This window comes from Nipponia nippon, unplaced genomic scaffold (assembly GCF_047370975.1).
Source record: "Nipponia nippon isolate SJK-2023a ecotype South Korea unplaced genomic scaffold, ASM4737097v1 scaffold_2, whole genome shotgun sequence".
NCBI classification, from domain to species: Eukaryota; Metazoa; Chordata; class Aves; order Pelecaniformes; family Threskiornithidae; genus Nipponia; species Nipponia nippon.
Genome location: NW_028262336.1, coordinates 38,134,918 through 38,156,735, shown reverse-complemented (window position 1 = coordinate 38,156,735; position 21,818 = coordinate 38,134,918). Strand labels below are relative to the sequence as shown.

Genomic DNA, 21,818 nt, shown 5'->3' with positions numbered 1-21,818 from the left:
ATTTTGAACTGTTTTCCATTTTATTTTAGAATTAGGATTTTCTGAGTTTGGAGAGGGTAGGGGTGGAGAGTGTTGTGGGTTTATTGGTTTGTGGGTTTTCTTGTTTGTTTTGTTTTTTTTTTTAAACTGACTTACCTAAGTGGCTTTTGAAGCCGTAATGAATTCAAGATGATCCCTTAACTTATTAAAAACAGCATCTAAATCACCGCCCAGTGTTTCAATCGATTTAACGACACCCGGACGAGTTTATTAAAGGGAGCCTGGGCATTCCCCAGGAAGGAAAAATCACAGTGCATGGGCTGTAACCCCGGGATGGGACCCCCTCTCCCTTCCTACAGGTCATCCAGCCTGGCACAGCAGTGCAGACAGGGGCAGGGGCAGAGGCAGCGGGGCAGGCAGCGGGGCAGGCAGTGGGGCAGGCAGCGGGGCAGGCAGACCCGTCTTTGTCGCCTGCCGGAGCACAGGGAGGCCACCCCAGGGACGAGAAGGGACTTTATAGAGGCAAGGGGAAGGAAAGGCGCCGTAAAGCCACGCGGAAGGAGGAAGAACAATAAATAGAAGGAAGCGAAGGGAGGAAAGAAAACACTGGCGGGGAGGGCAAAAAAAAAGATTTGCCATAGATAAGGCAGGGGAAAAAAGGCAATAACAGAGTGTTGACAGACTCTTTTACCGGCTAGCACAGCTTCTTGGCAAGCTCACGAGCGGGACCATGCAAAGGCACAGCTACTCATGTTTGCTTCTCCCACTAGGACCGGCAGAGGAGGGAGCATTTTTCAGTCTTGGCAGAGTTTAACCATCCTCTTTGTAGGATGCAAAAGTGACCTACTGTAGTCGGCAACTTTTTCAGATGTGAAAAAAAAGATCCCTGGGAGTCCTCTCCTGGGCTGCTTTGCTCATGTAATCTTTTCCACCCTGAGCACTGTGGAAATAAACACGCTCTATCCCTAATGGTACAGTTAACGGTAGTACAGCTCGTTTCTAAAACAAACCCTTCAAAAGGCCCCAGAAGGATCTGGGGACATTCGAGAGCTGCAATATCCTACAGGAGACACACATCTCAACCCTCTCTTGTGTACTGTCGAATTCTTCCTACTATTTTTACCGCTACTAGAGTTAGGAAAACATTTCACTGGGGGTTTATCATTCCACCACCAAAATTATAAACTATTTAGTCAGGGTTTGCTCTCAGCCTTTCAGGCACCATCAGAATTTTCCTCGCTGCAATAAGAGGTCTCGTAACTCGCCGAGCAATACCATATCTTGGCGTTTTATTTTTATTTCCATCTACTCTATTATGCAACGCTGCCCCATGGAAGAGGCAAGGCACAAGTTGCAGGACAGCAGCTAGGGCGGCTGCCTCTTCTCTAACGCAATTAGCTGCTGGAGGGTATGGCTCTGCCAAGACCAGCTGAAAGGACGCAGGAAGAGAGCCATCTTGGCATGGTCCTCCCAGGGAAAAAATAAAAAAGGCTGAGCTCATCAGCCACCAGCGAGAAGGATAAAGCAAAACTGGCTGCGGAGAGTGAATCTAGCGAGCGAACTCTGAAGCAACGGAGAGGCCTCGCTAACAGGCAGGAGATGCCTGTATTTTTGGCATGTGGCTTTGTTTTCAAAGTGGCGACAGTTCAGCTAGGGCATGCCGTGGAGGTAAGCGGAGAAGAACAAGGAGATAATGCCAAATACACTGGCAACCATCCTTGCTAATGTCAGGCACTGGCCATCCTGTGCCCCTTGTTGAGCTACTGCACTTACTGGGGTCCTGTCGGGGAAGAAGAGCGCTCACCTCTTAAGCAAGGTCTATTATTATTTATAGGTAAGACGATTAAGAGCCCTTAGTGATTGTGGCACCTCTGAGACAGGTCTTAAAGATCTCACCCCGTTCTACAATAATCTTTGATTAGCTACTAATTCAGCAGCAGAGTGCTTGCGTATTCAGGGTCTGCAGGCGCTGCATTTGGAGAGCCATCACCAGCATGGAGTTTAAGGGAAAAAACCTAGACGATGTATTCAGCCCCGCCAGATGCCCTGTGAACAGGGCAGACAGAGGGACACCCTGGGCTGCGGGCAGCAGTAGGTGCACAAGCAGAGCCCCAGTGCTGAGCTGAGGGTGAAGGGAAGGACCGCACCGTACCTACACCCCCCAAACGCCGCCACCTCCTTGCCCTGCTGCTACAGTCTGGCACTTCACTTGGTTTTGGCTTCGCCAAGTTCTGATAGAACTGATCTTCTGATAGAAGAAACCAGAGGCTGAAAGGCGACCGACCTTATCTACTGAGCTCGCAACAGACTGGCTGCGTAGGTACATAAAAGGCAACACCAAAGCAAGAGGCTCAGGTCTTTGCTTCACTGTGAAAACTTAAACACAGGCATGCAAAACCGCCACATCGATCGGAGCACCTGCAGGGCTTCAGACAGGACTGAAAGCAGAGATGCACAGACTTTGCAGAGCTTTCCTACATCCTTCACATTCATATGGACATTTTGTTCAGACTGAAGCCATATCCTTGCATGTCACGACTTTTCAGAGGGTGTCCTCCAAAAAGTTGACCGCACAGGCAGCGTGTAACGCAGACCGAAGCTTCAGGCAGCTGGGATCCACCCCAGGCTGCCGCGCTAACAAACACAGCGTACGCAGTTACATCACAGCTTATGTAGTTACATCACTCCTCTATGCGGATTTACGTCAACTGGCTGAACAGAACTAAACACATCCACAGTGACTGTCTGGAGACTTGAGAGCTTCCAGCGGGACCAAAAATATCTTTGGCTAGTGGGCTTGTGAGGTGCTGGAGGGGGCAATAAGGTATATTCAGTGCATTTAAAAAGCAGGGGAGGGGGAGAAGTCTTTCACGGTGTGTTTGTTTGGGTTTTTTTTTGGTTTTAAGGTTTTAATATCTTTCCAAGGGGTGAACATGTTCAGGAATTTGAATTTAAAAAGCAACACAGTTGAGGAAGACTGACACTTCTTTCCTCCTAAAAGTTAAAGGAGAAAAACTTATTGAGGCTTCAAGAGAGAAATGGGATTTGTCTTATGAATGTCATGATTTACTCTACGGAGACAGAGAAGCCTGGCCCTACCAAAAGGCAGGGGATAGCACCGATCAGAAGTTCCTTACAGAAGCTTCTGCTCTCCGTCCTACCCAACTCAGGGCAGCCGGACCATCTTTCACCTGTATATTAGATGCGTTTTGGATTCACGCTGTCTGTTGGGCAGCTTTTCAAACAAAAAATGTCTGCCATCAGGAAAGAAAGGGGACCGCAAGCTGAGTTCTGACATTACCGTCTACGATCAGGTCATTATTGTGTTCATTTCTAAAATGCATTTTTCCCAGAACAACTTTTCAGGGTACACAAGCCAAGTTTCTTTCTTGAAAATCAGCTCCATCTGTAAATCGAAATCAAAGGTGGACTCTGAACTGGCGGGTGATTAAGACTGGTCAGAAACTTCCTGGGGTTCATTTTCTATATAGGTTATTCCGGCAAGTGAGACAAAAATAATTTAGGATTCTTTTTATGGCAACTCACCACGGTTGCATAGGTCAGGTGTCAAAGCTGGAGACAGCAGAAAATGCGGGGTGTTTGTCAGCCTAGAAAGCTGAGACTTCTTACAAAGCAGTGGGAGATGGAGAAGGAATCTGGCAATCCAGCCAGAGTTTCAAATGTTTCTTCAGAAATGTTTCCTTTCGGCCGTGATGGGCCGGTAACGACTGACCATCATGAACTTCTAATGGACCATCCTAACCAGCCCTCTTGGGACTTTTGTTTTCCTGACTCCTCCCTTCCCAAGTTAATAAATAAAGAGCTTAAAAACAAAAGAGGCAGACTCTTAGTTATGCTAATTTTACCTCCTTGGCTATTTGGATGGTGATAGTGAATGTGATAAACCATTTAAGATAACAAGCTGCAGGAGCTTCACGGAATACAAAGCGACCTGTCCCCAAAATGCATAGACTGGATAATGTTCTGCATATGCTGAGGAAAAGTTACCCCAAGGTCAGCCCCGCAGAGGCCGGCAAAGAGGTACTTTAGGAGATGCACAAGAAGCTTAAAAAAGATGCGGAGCACCATTTCTATAACCACAAAGCAAAAAAAAAGAAAAGCTCACTACCTATTCTGCGAGCACAGGAGCCAAGCGCCCCTACTACTCTGTGAAGGAAACTAAAAAAGCCTAATTCGGGATAGAAAAAAAAAATCTAAAATATCAAATGAGCAGATGGAGTTTAACAGTTCAGCAAAACAACATTTTTATATAGCATATATAGGACTCGCACACCTGATCGCCGCAAAAGCCTGAAGTGCTCTTAAAAGTGACCTTGCTAACAAGGCAAAGCCCGCTCCTTTGGCACGACTCAAAGGAGCTGGAGCGCACACGAGCAGGGCCGCAGCTCAAAACAAAACCAAATGTATTAAAATGCCCAGAGAATAAAATTACGCCGACCTCGAGTCACAACGAAAGCGTGTGTGCCCCCGCCGCTTCATTAACCGGAGAGTGGAGGAGCCTGCCCAAGGACCAGCGATAAGGCCACCGTGCAAAATCCCGCTTTGGGGGTTTCATGCAGGATGGGAAGGGGGGGGAGAAGGGAGGATAAAGAAGCAGAGAGGGAAGGGGTGCTTTCTCCCACCATCCTGGCCAAAGAAAACTACCGCCCGGTGGTGGCGACGGCCCGGTGCTGGGCCGGGGGTGCTGCTAACCTGGTTCCATCCTGAGCGCTGCAGTTGACGTCAGCCCCGTACTCGAGGAGATGCCGCACGATGCTCAGCCAGCCCCTGGCACAGGCCTCGTGCAGGGCGCAGTAACCCGCGTTGTCACGATGATTCACATCACACACCTTGTTTTCCAGACAGTACAGAACCACTTCCTGGAAATGGGAGAAAAAACAGATACACATCGAGTCAGTTCTTGCTGCGGAGATGCACAGATTTCTCTTCTTGAAGGAAAAGGAGGGGGGAAAAAAGGGCAAAACGCAAAACCCCTACGATATGCCTAAGTTACCCTCTTTGAGATGGGTCAGTCAAAAGGAAAAGAAAAGGGGAAGCCGTTGAAAGTCCTGCTTGTTCAGGAGACAGAGACCGTGACTAGCTTGTGCGAAGCGGCATGGAGAGCTCTGCGCCCCGCGGGGCCCTTCCCGCAGCCCCCAGCAGCGGGAATCCTCGCAGAGGGGGAAAGCGCAAATTTCGCAGACAAAACTCACAGCTTTCCACTTCTCAAAACTTCCACGCGTAAAGCTAGCAGGAAGGTTTTTACTCTTACATCTGCATTTTTTAGCAGAAAATTCTGCAAGCACAACAGCAGCACAGCCGACGTCAGTTTGATTTTAAAAAGAAAAAAGCGCATGACCCGAAACAAAACACATTTAAGACACACAAAGGACGGTTTGCTATCGGTAAACAAAAAAAAAAAAAAAGCCCGACTCTATCAAGATCAGGGAAATCCCATTTTCACCCACCCTGGTTTTCTGCATGCACAACTAAAGCCAGGCGCCAGGTTCCAATAACGAGCCCGGCGCCGTGGGAAGCCATGTGAATTTAACACAATTCATCTTGCAGTCAAATATACCACGGTCGAGAGCCTAGGCCAGACTCAGCTCTACGCTGTCGTGCGGCCTTGAAACAATGACTGCTCCATCACTCAACCAAAAATTTAGGATGGTGTGAGTCTTCCTCGATTTGTCTCAGATGCAAAAGGAAAAAAAAAAAACAACCCAACACATTTCTAAGTGATGCTGCATGTATAAAATAGCCTCCGCATTCCCAGATTAGTGGCAAGCCATTAATTTTGCATTTGCTCCTCTCAAAGGCTGAGCGATATCCTTGCAAAGCCAGATACGGCGTGGAGGGGGCGAGTGTTTGCTTTGCCAAAGCGAGAGAATAAAACAACCGCCGGGTGCGACGCATTTATTCTTCCCGTTTCAAAATCTACCGGAAAGCCCGCAATAATCTGTGCTCTGGGTGTACCTGACCCGAGAGCTGGTATCCAGGATACAGCATGAAGCTGCTCTTTTAGCAGGCCCTCACTAACCAGGCTAAAGCGGGGAGCTAATGAGCCGCCCGTCCCAGGTGCCAGAGCATCCCCCTCACCTGCCGCCTGGACGGAGCGGTCCACCACCTGCACCCTGACACACCCACCGGTTTAACCTGGAATCCCCACAGTCCTGAACAGGGGCTCTTCGTGTTCCTGCTAATCAGCCCAAAGGCCAAAAATCGCTCCAGAACAGATGCTTCTTTACCCTGCACTCGCTCAAGCCCGTAAGAAAGGGCTGTGGAAAATTATACCCCGGAGGTATGAATTTTCCTTCAAAACCAGACCACCCTGCCAGGCAAATAAGCAGACGGATATAGGTAGCAGAAGCGGCTGCCGTATTCAGGTCCACTTTTAGCATGCAGTTACCATTTTAAATAGATTCTGCAACTCAAAATAAAGGAACACCTTTAATCTATTTTTGCAGAAAGGAAAGGCTCGTCCTAGGGCGGAATACCTACTACTGGACGAAAAGGCTAATTTTGTCGGGCAATTCTGTGTTAAGAGGCTATAAGAAGAATGTCATTAACCACAAAATGTAACCATAAAGACCATAAAACTCTACATTGTTAATTAATTAAATGCCTCATTAACTTTTTTTAACATGATTTATTCAATTTACAAAAAAATTAGCCATTGCTGCCGAACACAGGAACATGTGGTGCCACAAACACACTTTTGGTTTCATAAGCATCTCTCGGTAACGTTAAAGAGAGGCTGTGGAAGTGCCACGGGGCAATTTAATGTCTGTTCAGGTGCTCTATTTAAACCAGCAATCTGAAAATCACTCGCCATTAATCCAAAGAGTCAAGCTAGCACATCACCAGACAAGACACGAGCCACTGCTGCTTCTGCCTGCAGTTTGTTAGCCAAATTGCAAACAGGAATGTTAAAAGGTGCATGCAAATGTGCATGCTCCATCCTCATCTACGAAGAGGTGTCCTTGACTTTAGTCTCTCCCACCCGTGCTCTGCAGCAGCTCCTGCCCTTTTTCCAAGGGAAGGGGTCAGCATCCCCTTGCACATCCCCCATGCCCCAGGCATCCCCCAGGCCCTGAGCAAGCATGCTGCCACCAAGAAGCACTAGTCCATTCCACCCAACCTCGAAACATGGCCCTTGGGCAAGGCGTTAGAACCTGAGCCGTAACGCTTCCCCGCAGCACCGTGCCAAACCCCAGAAGTGATGCTCGTCCCCTGGCAGGGTGCGGGAGCCCCAAGGGAGGATGATGCTCAGGAGCTCCTGCTCCTGCAGCACTGCCACCAGGGACCCAGGGCCAGACCCTCGTGTGAGGCATCCCTAGGCCAAACCCTCTCCCCCTGCCTGGATAAGCCCTGTCGTCATGAGTGTTTAAACCTCCTGGAAACAAACACCATCTTTCACCCCACCCCTATCACACATTCCTCTAATTTCACTGCCTTCCCAGGCAGGATTTAATCCCAAATTCACCAGAGAACTTCCCAAGTCCAGACACACACCAAAAAGCAACAAGCGGCACAAAGACAACCCGTGTTTCCTCTCCCATCAAATTCATTACGCAAGCCTTTTGTAATTTTTTTCCCAAAAAGGCTTTACGCTCCCTATAATTCCCCCTTCACAAAAAGTAAATTACAGTTTTAAGACTACTATTATCTCAAGTCATTTGTTTCAAATGGGGAAAACAGAATGGATTCGAGAGCGTCCAGACACTGGGATGGGTTGCTAACATCCTGAAGAAGCAAGGCCTGGCGCAGAAGCCTAGCGAAGAAAAAGCAAAGCTTCCCACCAGCTTCGGCAAGGTTTCGCTCAGACCATATGGACTTCCAGAGCAGAAGGCCATTTGCCACACCGTCTTTAAGTAGCCTTGTCGCCTGCAGCCCTGCAATTTACCTGATCAGACACGAGCTGCATTTGTCCTTTGACATTTCACTTTCGCATCAGATTTTACATGCAAAATTGTAACCACGTGTGTGTCCCCCCCCTCCACAACTATCTGGGGCATGTCTATACCACGGAATTGAGGGTGGGGAAGAGGCACCTGAGCAACATTTGGGCCCCCCGTGGGTCCAGGAGCAATATATACAGCTCGCCAGCATCTCTGCATGCCAAAGGTGCCAGTGCTGCCTCTGGGTTTGGGGTGGGATCTCTGCAGGGCTGCAGGGCATCCCTGCTGCAAAGGCAGGCAGGCAGGCTGCCAAGGGCAGGCACGAGCTCACCCAGCCTCAGGGCAGAGCAGCTGGTGCCAATACAACACTCCTGCCGCCGCTGGGGCTCAGCGGTGCCCTGTGGTGCCAGCCACTTCCAGCTCCGAGTCCTGCACCAGCACTTGGCGTCCCTTTGCGAGCCATGGCCCCAGTGGCACAGACTCATTCACCTCCTCTGCCACCAGGCTGGTGAGGGGCCGCAGGGCTGCGGGCTGCCACCGCAGCAGCCACGAGAAGCCCTCATGTGCCCGTGAGCGCCCAGCGCTCCCCCTTCAGCATCAGACCCCGGCCATCATGCTGCAGCCACCAAAGGTTGCTGCCCCGCTGACAGGGACGGCAGAAAACAGATGCGTGCAACTGCCACAGGTCACAAACCAGAAAATTAGCTTGACCCAATGAGCTTTTTTTTTTTTTTTTTTTTTTTTTTAATAGAGGAATTTGTAACTTCTTGACCACTCTAATTTTTCTACAGACAGGGGAAATTCAGTTTTCTAATAACCGCAGTAGTCTGGTCGCTAGCAAGGAAAACACAGCTACAGAGTTTCCATGGCTGAACAAACTATCACAGATCACCACAGGCCAAATGAAGCCCCAGTGGGGCGGCGTGGCCACCCACCGCTCTGGTCCTTGAAAGACACAGCTGATGCCGGATTCCAGCAGCAGCTTGGACACATGGACCGGGCTCTCCTGTCCCATGCTCTGCCAACAAGAGGACCCGCTGCCGCGCTGTCAACGCCGGCCAAACGATCAAGTCAAACCATCAGAATATTTAAGCCTATTAAACATGGTGTTTGCTTGAACTTCTGGGTGAATTCAAGTCAGAAAATCCCCGACCAGCTGATGATGGGAACACAAGGTTACCCCAGGGCCCCGGGAACCCAACTCTGGTGAGCTCGGGCACCCCCAGCTTTCTGCAACCAGCCCAGTAACAGCTGACACAGCAGACAGCTCCCGCTATCAGCAAAGCACATGGAGAGCCCTCGGCTTGAGCAAGACCTCAGTTCATCACCAAGTTTCGGAGCTGCCCCCATTGAGAGCACGACAGGCACAGAAAGCAAAGTGCACAAGCATCCCACGGCAGCCTGCTACGCACGAGCTGTACTCACCCCGACAGACACCGTGGAGGAAGAAAATACGATAGCTTAGAGCACATGCTACAACACCTTTTGATTTTGGATCCATGGGAAATTTTAGGTCCATAGGAAATTAAATCATTTAAATTATGGAGATTACCATAGCAACGTTGTAACAACCACTTCTCCTCCTCCTAGCTAGAGCTGAAGTGCCCTGGGTTAGAAGAAGCCTTTGTCTAGGGTAAACAAAACCTTCCTGACAAACCCTGCCTTCCAGAGCTGGAGAAGGCCTCTCTCTATACGGAGCTCTCCAGCTATACAAAGGGCATTCAGAGGTTTCTACAAAGCCCTGAAGCTGGGCAGGCCCCACCTGGGCCCAGGCTGATGCCACCTTCCAGCTTGGGGCTCAAGCCCAGCTCTGAGGTCCAAGCGGTCCCCTCACCACCAAGGTGAGCCCTGCAGCCGTGCCGAAGGCAGCAATCGCTCCCTGCAATGAAACACCTCTTTGCAAGATCTGAAGTTGAGCTACCATGATGCTCATACCTATATGCCCATACTTCCCCAACACAAGCGTGCTTCAAAACAGCAGAGCTAGGGGACTCAGTGGTTTCTGATTTTTGTAGCAACAGAGGAGCCATTTCATTAGACAACATTGTTCCAGCTACGCCGAGCAGCTCCAGACTCCGAGCATAAAGCATGCAGAGTGCTCCTACGATGCATTTGAGCATGCAAGAGGACACTCCAAGCGCTACATCCTGTGTCACATACCAGATACTCCTTGGAGAAAAGAGCAAAAAATAAAACCCTTCTCCTAAACTACACGCTCTTCACAAATAACAAAAGCAGCTCATTAAAGATCACCATAAAGACTACTTAAAAAAAAAAAAAAAAAAAAAGACATTAATTCTGTTTGCAGATGGCTTATATTTAAACAGACGTGAGGGTTACCAATAAAACTTTACCCTTTGCTCGTTCACGCGGGACGCTGCTTACCCTGCGTCCCCACCAGCTGACCCAACCGCGGTGGGGACCCATTCCCACTGACCCCAGACCCAGTGCCCCGGGGAAGGGAATGCAGCAGGGGAAAGCGGGCCAGCAAATTTCAACCACCAAACTCAAAGCTACCGCTTTGCAAAATTTCCATCTATAAAACTGGAAAGAGGGTTTTAACTTTTGAAATAAAAAAACATCGTCCCGCAGGGCGGCGAGGGACCCTTACCTCATACCCCAGGCGTGCCGCCCGCTGCAGCAGCGTCTCCCCCGCGTTCTTATTGACAATAAGCCTCCGTGCTTCGGGCGGCATGGGCCGGCTCGGGGTGGTCTCCTGAGGGGGGCTTGCGATCGGCAGCTGCGAGGGCTGCGAGACGGGTAGCAATGAGGGAGTCTGCTGCAGGCGATCGTACAGCTTCTGCTCGTACGACTTGGCTGGCGAGGAGTCGCAGTCTGAAGCAGGCTCTGGTCGCTTCCTGACTTTCCTCGTTATCGTGACCTGTCAAAACCATTATTGTGGGGGTTTTTTATCCTCGTTTTTACAATACAGCGATGGGATTATATTTTGCCAGCAAAGAATTACACTTTTCTACTCATATTTAATGTTTTAAGAAAGACCTGCTACAGCTTTTAAATGCAAGATCCCTCACCCCCTACAATAGTGCCTTTAACTCGGGTTAAAAAAAGCAAATACAAAATGTGCAAAGCATCCACAGACGAATTTGAATGCAATCCCCACTACCCGGCATGCATGACAGCACATTAGTTTTAAGCAGGCTGGCTCTGCCTTCTGAGAGGCTGGTGGACAATTAAGTCTAAATAAAGATACCTTATCTTCAGCATTTTCGATATCTGTGGTGTCATCCCCTGTCAGAGATGACCTCCTTCTCCTCTCCTGCAGTGCCAAGTGTTTTGTTTTACACTGACGTTTCCCTGATGGCTTCTCACACTCGCTGTATTTCTGCAGCAGAGATGCATGTTGGAAATCCTCCTCTTCGTCTGTGTACAGCCCATCTGTCTTCCGGCTTTCTTTAATTTTCTGCTGTTTGGCAGCCAACCTCGAGGCTGGAGTACAGCTTGGCTGAGCCTGCCTTTTGCTGTTTGCATTGGTGGATGAAAGGCTCTTCATGTGCGGAGACACTGGGAATACGGGCAAGCCTAAATGGGAAGGAAAGGCATTACACGTTGCATGGTGTGTTAAAAGGAAAACACATTGCTAGCACTTAACACAAGCTCCTCGACTGCTTAAGAGATCTACCCATTACATTTTCAAATCATTAATATTTTAAGCGTTCCACATTCAAATTGTAAATAGCATCTTGCCAGTTAACGTTACACTAACAGTTATAAGGCTCTGATAAAAATTGCTAAATGAACTGCCCCGTGCCGGGGCACCGCGAAGGCCATACGGTGCCGTGCCGTGCCGTGCCAGCTCGGCACTGCCGCAGCCCAGCCGCCACCGGCAGAGCGGAAAGCCGCCACTGCACCGCCTCGCTGGGGGAAAAACTCGCCTCCTTACCTGGAGCTGCGTTATCTGAAGGGGAACCAACTCCTCCGGCAGCCTGGGCCCGGCCGGGCTTGTCCGCCTTTGGCTAGGTGTGGTTGCAGGGCAGATACACGGATGGCAGGGGAGGAGGGGAAAGCAAGAGAGGCGGGAGCATGGATGAGGTCTTATTGGGACAGCATGGGGGGAACGTTGAGCTTAGCCCTAAGACGGCAATAAGATGGGGAACATCTCCTTGGCACCATTTTTACTTAGAAAACAAACCAAGAGAAGAAAGGCTACTCAAGGAGCCGTCCCTACAGAAGCCCTATGCAAACTCTCTATCAAAAAGCATGGGGATTTTGCAGGAAAAGCCGTCAGCTGTGTTTTCCCGAGGACTCTGTCCAGAAGTGAGTCCTTCTGTGAGACCAGAAAGCCCTGGGACATGGGGGAACTAAGGCCAGTGCTCTGCCACCCGTGGCAGGATAGCAGCAGGGCCGGTTTTTCTCCGGGGGTTAGCTCTAACAAGATGGATCCCACAATCTGGGCCACATGCAAAAAGCATGGTTATTTTTTTTTTTTTTTTTCAGAGTGCAAGCAGGTTTACAACAAAACAAGGACAGGAAAGTTGACTTTTTATAGTTTGAATTTCCCTTGGGAAGAGAATTGAGGTGACCTCAGAACCAACTCCTCTGCAGAAAAATTAAAGGTTGCTGGAAAGGAAGGGACACCTCAGCCAAACAATACCACGCCACTGAGGGAAGGTGTGGAAAAAACCCTGAGCACTTGAAAGAGGCTCCTTTGCTCCGAGAAGTCTCTGAAGTGATGCTACTTTCAGAACAGGAGAGATGGAGGAACAAATAAGGCAGCTGCTCAGAGAAGAGAGACCTTTATTTAAAGAGGCTCGATCCAGAGCCAGTCAGTGAAAAAGAAAATAAAATCTAGAATCCTCTTGGTGGGCAGCTTCACACTTTTGTCTTCCTTTAAATAGATCTGTGAAAGCGACTTGCAGAAGGCTTTCTAGATTAAAGATGAAAACAGAAATCCCTCAGTTCTTTTGAGCCACTTTCTAGAAAAAGATGCATACCACGGCTTGCCAAGCAGATGTCAGGGAATTTACGAGACACACGATGTGCAGATTGTTCAGCAAAAATCTGGTAAGTTTTTTAGGCTTTGCAATCCTGAAGGAAGAAGCCCAGTCGTAGGCTGAGCCTACGGATGCAAGGCTGTCTTTCCAACTCTGCAGACAGCACGAAGTAAGGAGTGTTTAATTCTCCTGTTCCCAACTAACCTAATTGGAGTAGCACGTGAAAAGCCCAATTCCAATACAGAAGTATCATCATTATCTACTTAATCACTTACTAAAAAAACTGCAAACATGGAAAGCAGCAGCGACGAGGTCTGGTGAACGCAAAGGGAAGTAAGAAACTGCTGCATGTAGAAAAACTGGAATATAAAGAAAAAAAGCTCACAGGTCTGGAGAAGGACAGAAATACCAAAAGAATGGAGGAAAAAAACACAGGAAGAGAAGCCTATCTCAAAGAACTGCAGGCTTTCCTATGTAGGGATGCCAAGGCATTAAAAGCAGAAGTTTAATCACCACAAAAAACGGGTACTCCAGCATGCAACCTCCACGTAAACTCTGTGCTCCACTTCGACCCTCCACAGTGGTGACAGCAGGCACCAGGCTAAACATGCGCCGCAGCTAAGAGATGGAGAGTAGCAACGCTATGCCCAGGACCTTCGGGATCAATAACGTTGCAAGAGGCCAGCACTACCCAGAAAAAGCCAAACGTCAGCCTGGGAAATGCGAGACACACGGGCAGAAAAAAGATTAATCCTGGAATCCCACCCCATCTTTCTGACCGCTACATACATGAAGGGAGAAGAAAAACAAGAGTGAGCAGGAATATCCCCAAATATCCATGAAAAAAAAACAAGCTGTAAACCAAAAACCCAAAAAAAACCCAGGCCTCCGACTGATGTGGGTTGTGGCGAGTCTGACTCAGAGCAGGACCTGCCTGCCTTCCCGCAGGAGCGGGTTGCAGAGAGGTCCACGCGGAAAAGCAGCTGCTGCCGCGTCACCTGAATGCTCGCTTGTTCAGCTCCCACCCCGGCAGCTGCCTCCTCCTGCCTGCCAAGCCAGCGGCCGCCGCGCTGCCTGCAACCCGAGGCGGCTCCGAGGGGCAGGCAGCGGCTTTCCCAGTGGGCGAGATCCTCCCGGCTCCTCTCCTCGGGGCTTTTGTTTCCACGCTGCCTGGGTTTTCTCCCCGCGCCGGGTGAGTGGCTGCGGCTCCCTGGAGGACTGTCGGAAGAGCTGGCTACCGCGCTGCCGGCAGTGCCGGGAGGTTATTGCTGAACTCGGACCCCAGCAGAGACCGTGGCTCCCGCCTCAGCCACGAGTCCGGGCGAGCGGCATGATGCCCAGAGGTTGCAGGCATCCCTACGCTCACGGACCTGCTGTGCCCCAGAGAGCCAGCACGGGCAACGTCACCTCATGAGTGGGATGAGGCAGGGCCCTGAAATTACATCGGGCAAGCCACGTCCCAGCTCTTGTGGTCCTGACCCGCAAGTGAGGCTGCAAGGAAGTGACAGCCGTAAGAGTCACTGGGGGAACATCTCCAGCGGCCACCACTTTGTCACCCAGCCAGAAGGCATTGACTGCAGGACAGAAGGGTGACAGCCCGGTGGCGGCTTGCAATGCACCGCATCACTCCTCCCACACTAAAATCCCAGGGTGAACACGACTGGAGCAACAAGCCCAAAAGTCAGCACCCTCCATCTTCCTGGAGGTTTGCAGGCACAGGCGGAAAATCATCCCGCTGTTAGACTAAGGCTTCCCGGGCACAGGGGCAGACCTCAATGCCCCGTTACAGCCCGCTTCTTGGGATACAACCAGCTTCCCAGCAGCAGAGACTGCCACGTTCACAGGCAGTGCTTGGGCACCAGGAACAGCTGTTCCCAGCCCCAGAGCAAAAAAAAGCTGCAAGCGACAGGGTATAGTCTCGTATTCACAGTATCTGCTTGTTTAAGCAAAGGCTGAGGACTAGTCCTGAGCAAGGAAGACAAGCTGGAAGTCTCCATCCCCATGCAACTGCCACACAGAGGATGCTCTGTTGCACAACGGGGAAAAATGCCCTCGTCCTAGTGAACTAAGAAAAAGGAGATTCAAAGGTTTACACTTCAACAGGGCTGGAGGAGCGTCAGCGAAGTGATCTGAACAATCTCCACTGCCTCTGCACAGTGAATGGATGGCGAGGCATAATTTAGTCAGGTTTATGGTTTTATAGTGGCTTCCAAAACCCAGAAGTTTTTCATAGCCATGGGGCGACTGAATTTGAATGCCTTTGGGAACGGTGCATAAATTGGGAGCCACCTCTTTTGCTTTCCCGAGGTCATGCGTGCTGCCACGGGAGGCATTGCAGGGGAAAGCTAGAGCATCCTTACACAATGTGACTTCTTGTTAGTGACCCTCGTTTAATCTCTACAAGGTGTCTCTTTCTGAAAGTACAAAGGGGAGCAGGTGATGGACAGGGTTGTTTGAGCCGATACCATGCTTGCCAAGGCAGCAGCAGCACATAAAGCAAGGGAGTAGGAGTCAAAGCTCCTTTTAAACTAAGTTTTGATCTCCTGCTCCACGAATCCTTTTGGAGAACCTTCCCCATCAATAAGCATCAAAGTTTGGGGTTTTCTGCCCTCAGATAATCCTACCAAGGGGAAAGATGGGCGAGGAGCTTTAGGACAGAAGGGAAGCCGATACTTTTGCCCGTGACCGTTTCGGAGATGCTACCCAGGAAAACTCTCACCGGTGCAGGATGACCTGAACTCGGTCCTTTCCATGGCATGGGACAAGAGGATCCACTCTCCTCGTGCTTCTCTCTTTTGAGGAGATCTCAGCTAAACTACAGGTTAGGCCAGCTGGAGGCTGAATGTCTACCACTTTGATGAAGTCCCAGGACTGTGAGGAGGAAGGAGCCCAAACATCCAACTCGGAGCTCCCCCTCCCAGAAACAGCCTTTCCTCAGAAGCAGGCAGAGGACTTGGAGGGGTAAGAGGAGGAGAGGAAGGAAGAAAAGTATTTGCAACCTTTTACCTGAAAAGCTGAAAGAGGAGACGAGGGCTCCCTGCTGTGCCCAGAGGAGACGGGCATTCATGACGAGGTGCAGGGGACACGCGAGGGGCAGCACCCACGTGAGCTGCGTGCTGCCGTTCCCCACCAGTCCTCCAACCAAGCTACGGCAGCAAACGCCGCAGGGAAGGGGAAAAGCAGGAGAGCTGACAATGTGCCCAGAGGCTGCGGACAGCGGGGACAGGAGAGCGACCTGTCCGTCCGAAGGAAAATTTGGCAGATTGCTTCCACGGGCTCTCCCCCAGGATAAGGAATGGGCAGAAAAAGAGGAGAGGATGAGGAAAAGTAGGAAGGGGAGTGAGGGGGAAAGAAGCAGCCAGAAACAAGTCAAGGAAAGCTGATCTGCTTTGAGGAAGCGACCGCTTAGGAGAGAGCCGCTGGGAAGATCTCTGCCAAGGGGTCGGGGAGTAGGGCCACAGGGGTTTGGAGGAGCAAGGCATCCTCTTTGGGAGGAGGATGAGCTTTGCTCGTGGGCTTATGCCCTGGGAAAGGCAGGGAAACCCAGCAGTGCTGAGGGTGCTGGAGGCGTTGGGTTCCCAAGATCAAGAGCTGCTAGCTGTGCCGACGCTGTTTCAGAGGGTCACAGCCCTTCCAATCCTACATGTGGTTAAACGCTCTTAGACCAACTAGCAGCCTGCTTGCTCCCTCCCTCACCCAGAAGCATGCCCGCGTTGTATGCCCCCCCAGCTCTCCTCTAGAGACATAAACTTCATCTTCACGTTATCTATGAAAGAGTATTTAAAGCCAAAACACACACACGCGCGCGCACGCACAAACACATAGTTACACACACGTACACAAACACATTTTCTTGTCTGCCAAATATCAGCTACGGTGCAATTCTTAAAGAGGAGGTGTCAGTCCTTATACAAATGGACATCTACAGAAATAGATATATAAAATTTAAAAAAAAAAAAAAAAAAAAAAAAAAGCTCTCGACAATTCCTTAACATCGGTGGCAGCATGCGTCACTGTAAATGCTAAAGCCGGCTGGTTTCCCTAGTAGTCTCTGCATACCTTGTTCATTGTCACTTGTTTTGAGGGACTCTTCAGACCAACTTCTATTGCTTTTGGCCTCTGACCTTTTCTTGGTGTGCCTTTCTTCTGTGAAGTCTTTGACCTTTGCAGTGGCCTCTGGCTGAACAGCCTCAGCTAAATCTTTCCTGCTTTGCCGGCCCAACTTGCCGGACGGGGATCTCTCTGGTGACACCTGCTGCTCCCATAGTTCCCTAAGATGCTGCAGGTGACGCTGCTTTTTGGGATGGAGCCCTGTTAATTCAATGCACACCTTCAGGTTGGTCACCTCATTACAATTGGGCTCTTCTAAGTGGTTAGAGGAATTGTTTGTCATTTCCCTCTCAGGCCAGTCATCTAATGGAAAAATAACTAAAAATTAATCAAAAAGCCCCCTCAACTTAAAACAAAAGCTACATTTCACTTTCGGGGCATATAGTCTCAGCTTTACCACCACACTATGCATTTTAAAGGTTCGCTCATTAAGGGTTACATGCACTACAGTAACTTGCACTGCTGTGGCTACAGTTTCCAACGACTAGTGCTTTACCCTTATATACCAAGTTTTTTATATATACATATATATATATATACACACATATATATACATACATATATATACATATATATAATTTTAAGTGAAATGACAGTGCTCACATTAGTAACTATCAAGTTCAAAAATGGAAACACATTAAGCCAAAGGGACGTTCCTTTCACAAGACATTCCTTGAGAGAGACCAAAGCAAAATGCTGTCTTACCTTTGGAGTTCTTCTTCTTTTTTGCTTTTGATATAAGCTCATCCTGCAGCTCATCCACAAAGTTTTCATTTTGGCTGCCATCATTTTGCACTCTCTCACCAGAGTGTTTACGCTTCCTGTCCAGACGGGGACATGGATGTTGGCCAATATCTTCTGTTGGCTGGTCTTCCGCTTTTTCATATATAGAATGCCTCTCTAAATAACATTTCTCATTTGAGAGATCTTTTTCCTCTGGAGTTTCAAGAAAGTGACCTTGGTTGTTTTCTGTACTAGTAAAGTTACCTAAAAATAAAAGAAACAAACACCACAAGACCTAATAAATACAAAACAATTCGTTGTGAGAAAGCTATGCTCTCTGATCTCTTCAATGCCATCTCCATCATGACTTATGGCTCATGAGGCATGCAAATAAACGTAAAATTGTACTTTGGAACAAGACTCCTCTGGTCAGCCTAAGGCAGCAGTTTTCTCAACAGTTAAGTACAAAACCCCCCAAAGCGCGATACTTTGTGTTGTTTTTACATCAATTTAAGAAGTACAATATTCACAATACTTGTATCCATAGGCACATCACAATATGCTTTTTAAAATAAAGAAATATCTTTAGATATCGAAAGCACAGACCCTTTCCAGAAAGCAACCTCGCCCCCCAAAACCGCGGTAAGTAATAATCCAAGCTCCGCTTTGCGATGACTTTGTTTTCAAAAGTATCTTCTGATGATAATGAAGTATTAGTCTTTCGCCAATTCCTAATTCTTCCCTAACTTCTCGCATCAAATTGCAGTCTGACTTAAAAGTGTTCATCCCCTCTTCTGGAAATATAAATGGGATATGGAGCACGCACACACGTACACGGGAATACCACTAAGAATAGCTGTGATATTTTGCAAAAAGCACTACTTGAATCCAAGGTTATAAAAAGGCTTCCTCACTTCAAGTAACCAACCAGCCAGTCACTGTACATCACATGTTCTTTGTCACCTCCTTTTAAAAAAGACCTCACATTTTTTCAGGCAATATTTCCAGCAGCAGCGAGCAGGTGAGCTTTGAAAAGCTTACTAGAAACTAGTCTGACAAATTAGCCACAAAACCACCCATGCTTGCCCTGACTTCAGCTTCCCCTCTCCAATACTGTTCCCACAAATTTAGAGACATCTTAAGCAATTTTAAATGGATGCTTGACTTCAAATGACACTTTACCATCATCTTGAATAGGTATTTTTTCTTGGGTTTATCCAAACTAGCCAAGGCACGGTTAGGCAGACGTGCGGTACAGACTGCAACATGGTTAATCGGCTTCCTATTTACAATTCTCACAGAGAAGTCGGTTTTCCCACGCGTTTTAGCCCTCCTGGCTGACCAGTAGTCTTTCTGCACGTCTGCTGCTGTTTGGCAAACTGTCTGTATGCTCCGTCCTACTTCCCTATGGCTCACTCTCCCTTTTCCTCTTCCTTCTCCTTGCCCTTCCTCCTTCTCCCACCTCCCTTCCTGCAAACACATCTGCTGGTTTCCTACCTGGTCTCCTGACAGCTCCGTTTCCCTTCCCTCCCCCTGGTCCCGTCCTTACTCAGCCTCCTCCCCCATACAGCCTGGCCTTCAGCTTCTGCTCTTCCCCCTTGCCAGGGCAGACTTTGCTCCCCGGCAGCCCCCTCTCCCCTCCCGTCCCCTCCGAGACCCACCACGCCAGCGTCCAGGCGCTGGCAGCCCCTGGATGCAGCCCCACTCTATCCCACCTTATCTTGAGAGCACTTTCCTACAGCTCTGCCAACACCTTCTGGTTTCGTGACCGTCCTTAAAATACCTGTTGTCAGCAATGCAAGGCCGAGGGGGGAAAAAAAAACCCTCTGATGAGATTTTTCTTCACCACAACTTGGAAATGGCTCCAAGTAGCACCTAGAGTTCTGGAGATGTCTGCGGGCACGTTTGCGAGATGTTTGGGAAGCTGTCTGCAGGGCTGCTTTATAAAACAGCAAAAGATATTTGGCCAAGAAAAACCAAAACAAAAGTTGACTTTTTCCAGGCAAGCGGGAGGCTCGGGCCATTCTGCTATTTGGCAATGCTCCTCTCCGCAAGGCCGTCTGGCCAACACCTGCTCCCTTCAAGACTTTAAAACACGGTTTGTCACACTTCTTCCAGCCAGCAATGCTGACATGTTCCAGAAAACAGGTATCTCAGCTTACTATGACCGCGCCTCTAAATCACCAGTGTGCCCCCGAACCAGAACGGATCTGGCAACACCCCGTGCTTGCACATCTGGCATGAAGATGCTGCCCAACAGCTGTACCCTATAACCACACCAACAGCACCGGCAGTCCTGTTTCACACAGCATAAAAGAAGCTGGACCAGCCACGTTTTAAATATCACTTTAGAAACGCTTCTATCAGATTTCATTTTACATTTTTAATGCAACCTGCTATTTTTCCCCCTTTCATAAGGAAACATTATACTTATATGCTCAGTTTCCCCGAGCAGATCAGGTAAGGGCACTCTCCGCCACGCTCCCACTGTTTATAGCCTCCGTGTCTCCAGCAGTACTGGCAGCTACACACCACGGTTCACGCCGAGAGCTGCTCGATCAGGACAGCTTTCCTGCTCCTAACACTGCCTGGCCTGAGAAAAGGCAGGCACATCCTGACCAATTCCCAGAGAAGCTTTCGCAGGGTCAGAGGAAGTAGCAGGCTGGGGGGGGTTTGATGGTCTTAATCTTTGGGGCTTGCAGGAAACAGCAAGCTAATTCCAGGCTGCCACCACTGAAAGCGACCCGCTGCAGATTAATTCTTTCTCTATCTGCAAGAGGACTCGGCACAGAGATGCCGAGCGCCGCTCGCTCAGACTGTCCCTGCTAAAAAATAAAAAGGAGGGGAGAGACATTTGCTGTAACCTTGCTAACAGCTCGTCACCGTCGGCATTTCTCCGGGGCTTCGCATGCCGCAGAGAGCAGCCCACGCCTATTGAAGTTTATCCAAAAAGCTCTTGTTGCCAGCAGCTCTGTGACACCTTTGCCTCAGCTCTGCAGTCACATCTGAGGGGGACCCCTCAGGCGACCAGAGCTACGTCTCCTCGGCCGCCGAGCCAGAAATCCCTCTCGAGGACTGCTCGCCACACACGCGCCTCTGCAATCTGTCCCGCTAGATGCAGTTAAGACCATTAGGGGAGCAACATCTCGGCACGTTAATCCAGGTTGTGTAATCATCCTGCATCGACACAGGCAGGACAGAGACGGCGAAGCCGGGGAGCCGCGCGGGACGTGTCCTCGCCTATCTGCTCCGCTGCCGATGCTCCCCGCCTCTTCTACAGCCGGATTTTCACCGCGAAAGGACAAAGGTCAGTGGCTGTTCGGGACACGGCACAACCCACAGGCTGTCAGGCTCCCTATGCAGCTTGCACGGACATGTCGCACGCCCAGAGGTTTTTTTCCCCCTTGGCACAGCAGCGACCGCCTCATGGAGCACAGGCTCTATTAATATTTTACCACCGGATTCCACTCTGTCCTCAAACTGTTTTGCAAGCAACCCGGATCAGACACAATGTCTCCCCAAATTAAGATATAAATGTCAACATGAGGCACAGCAACATAAGCATATCGTGCATGCCCAACAAGGACAAGGAGAATTTATTTGCCTTTGTTCCCCCCACCATGTATCTACAACATCCTTTTCGCCGCCCGAGGAAGAAAACAACAACAAAATACTTGCGAGTTTTCATATCATCATTATTCAAACAGTGACGAGGTAGCTAGAAACACAGGATAATAGCAACACACCTTTATGAGTAAGGAGATTAAACTCTTAAATGTGTTCCTTCCTCAAGCCTCCAGCATTTGCCAGTCTCGCACCAGCTGTGAGAACCAGCACCAGCAACTCACACCATTTCTCACTGTCCTACCAAACTAGAAACAAGGAAGAATTAAGAAAATGCTTCTTCACATATGGTTTCTGCCTGAAGCAGTATCTCCTCAGTGCACAGGTTACAATCTCACGAGAAACAGCGACATGCACGCACGCACAAACACGCTACCCAAAAAAAACTTTCCTTCATTTTCCCATCTTCCTGTTGCTGTCAGCTGCTTGAGACCAGGCCCTCCCATGCGATGCAAACAAGGAAACACATCTTTGTGTTTCAGCTGCGATTCTTTTGTTGAAATAACATGGCAGCTAAAAACAGCCCTTC

General features: G+C 49.3%; 1 protein-coding gene across 12 annotated transcripts in view; it reads right to left on the bottom strand.

The window, feature by feature from the left end:
* The window catches only part of BCOR (BCL6 corepressor), an 82,510-nt gene that overhangs the window by 6,376 nt on the left and 54,316 nt on the right, over window positions 1-21,818 (bottom strand). For 9 of the 12 annotated variants that reach the window (XM_087757758.1, XM_087757765.1, XM_087757767.1 and 6 more), the window contains 5 exons: window positions 17,648-17,929; window positions 16,892-17,245; window positions 11,092-11,420; window positions 10,492-10,761; window positions 4,693-4,859 (listed from right to left, as the gene is read on the bottom strand). In XM_087757758.1, coding sequence (XP_087613884.1) covers window positions 4,693-4,859; window positions 10,492-10,761; window positions 11,092-11,420; window positions 16,892-17,245; window positions 17,648-17,929 — 1,402 coding nt within the window. The remainder of the gene's footprint in view (window positions 1-4,692; window positions 4,860-10,491; window positions 10,762-11,091; window positions 11,421-16,891; window positions 17,246-17,647; window positions 17,930-21,818) is intronic. The other 3 variants (XM_087757768.1, XM_087757769.1, XM_087757770.1) reach the window with 2 other exon arrangements.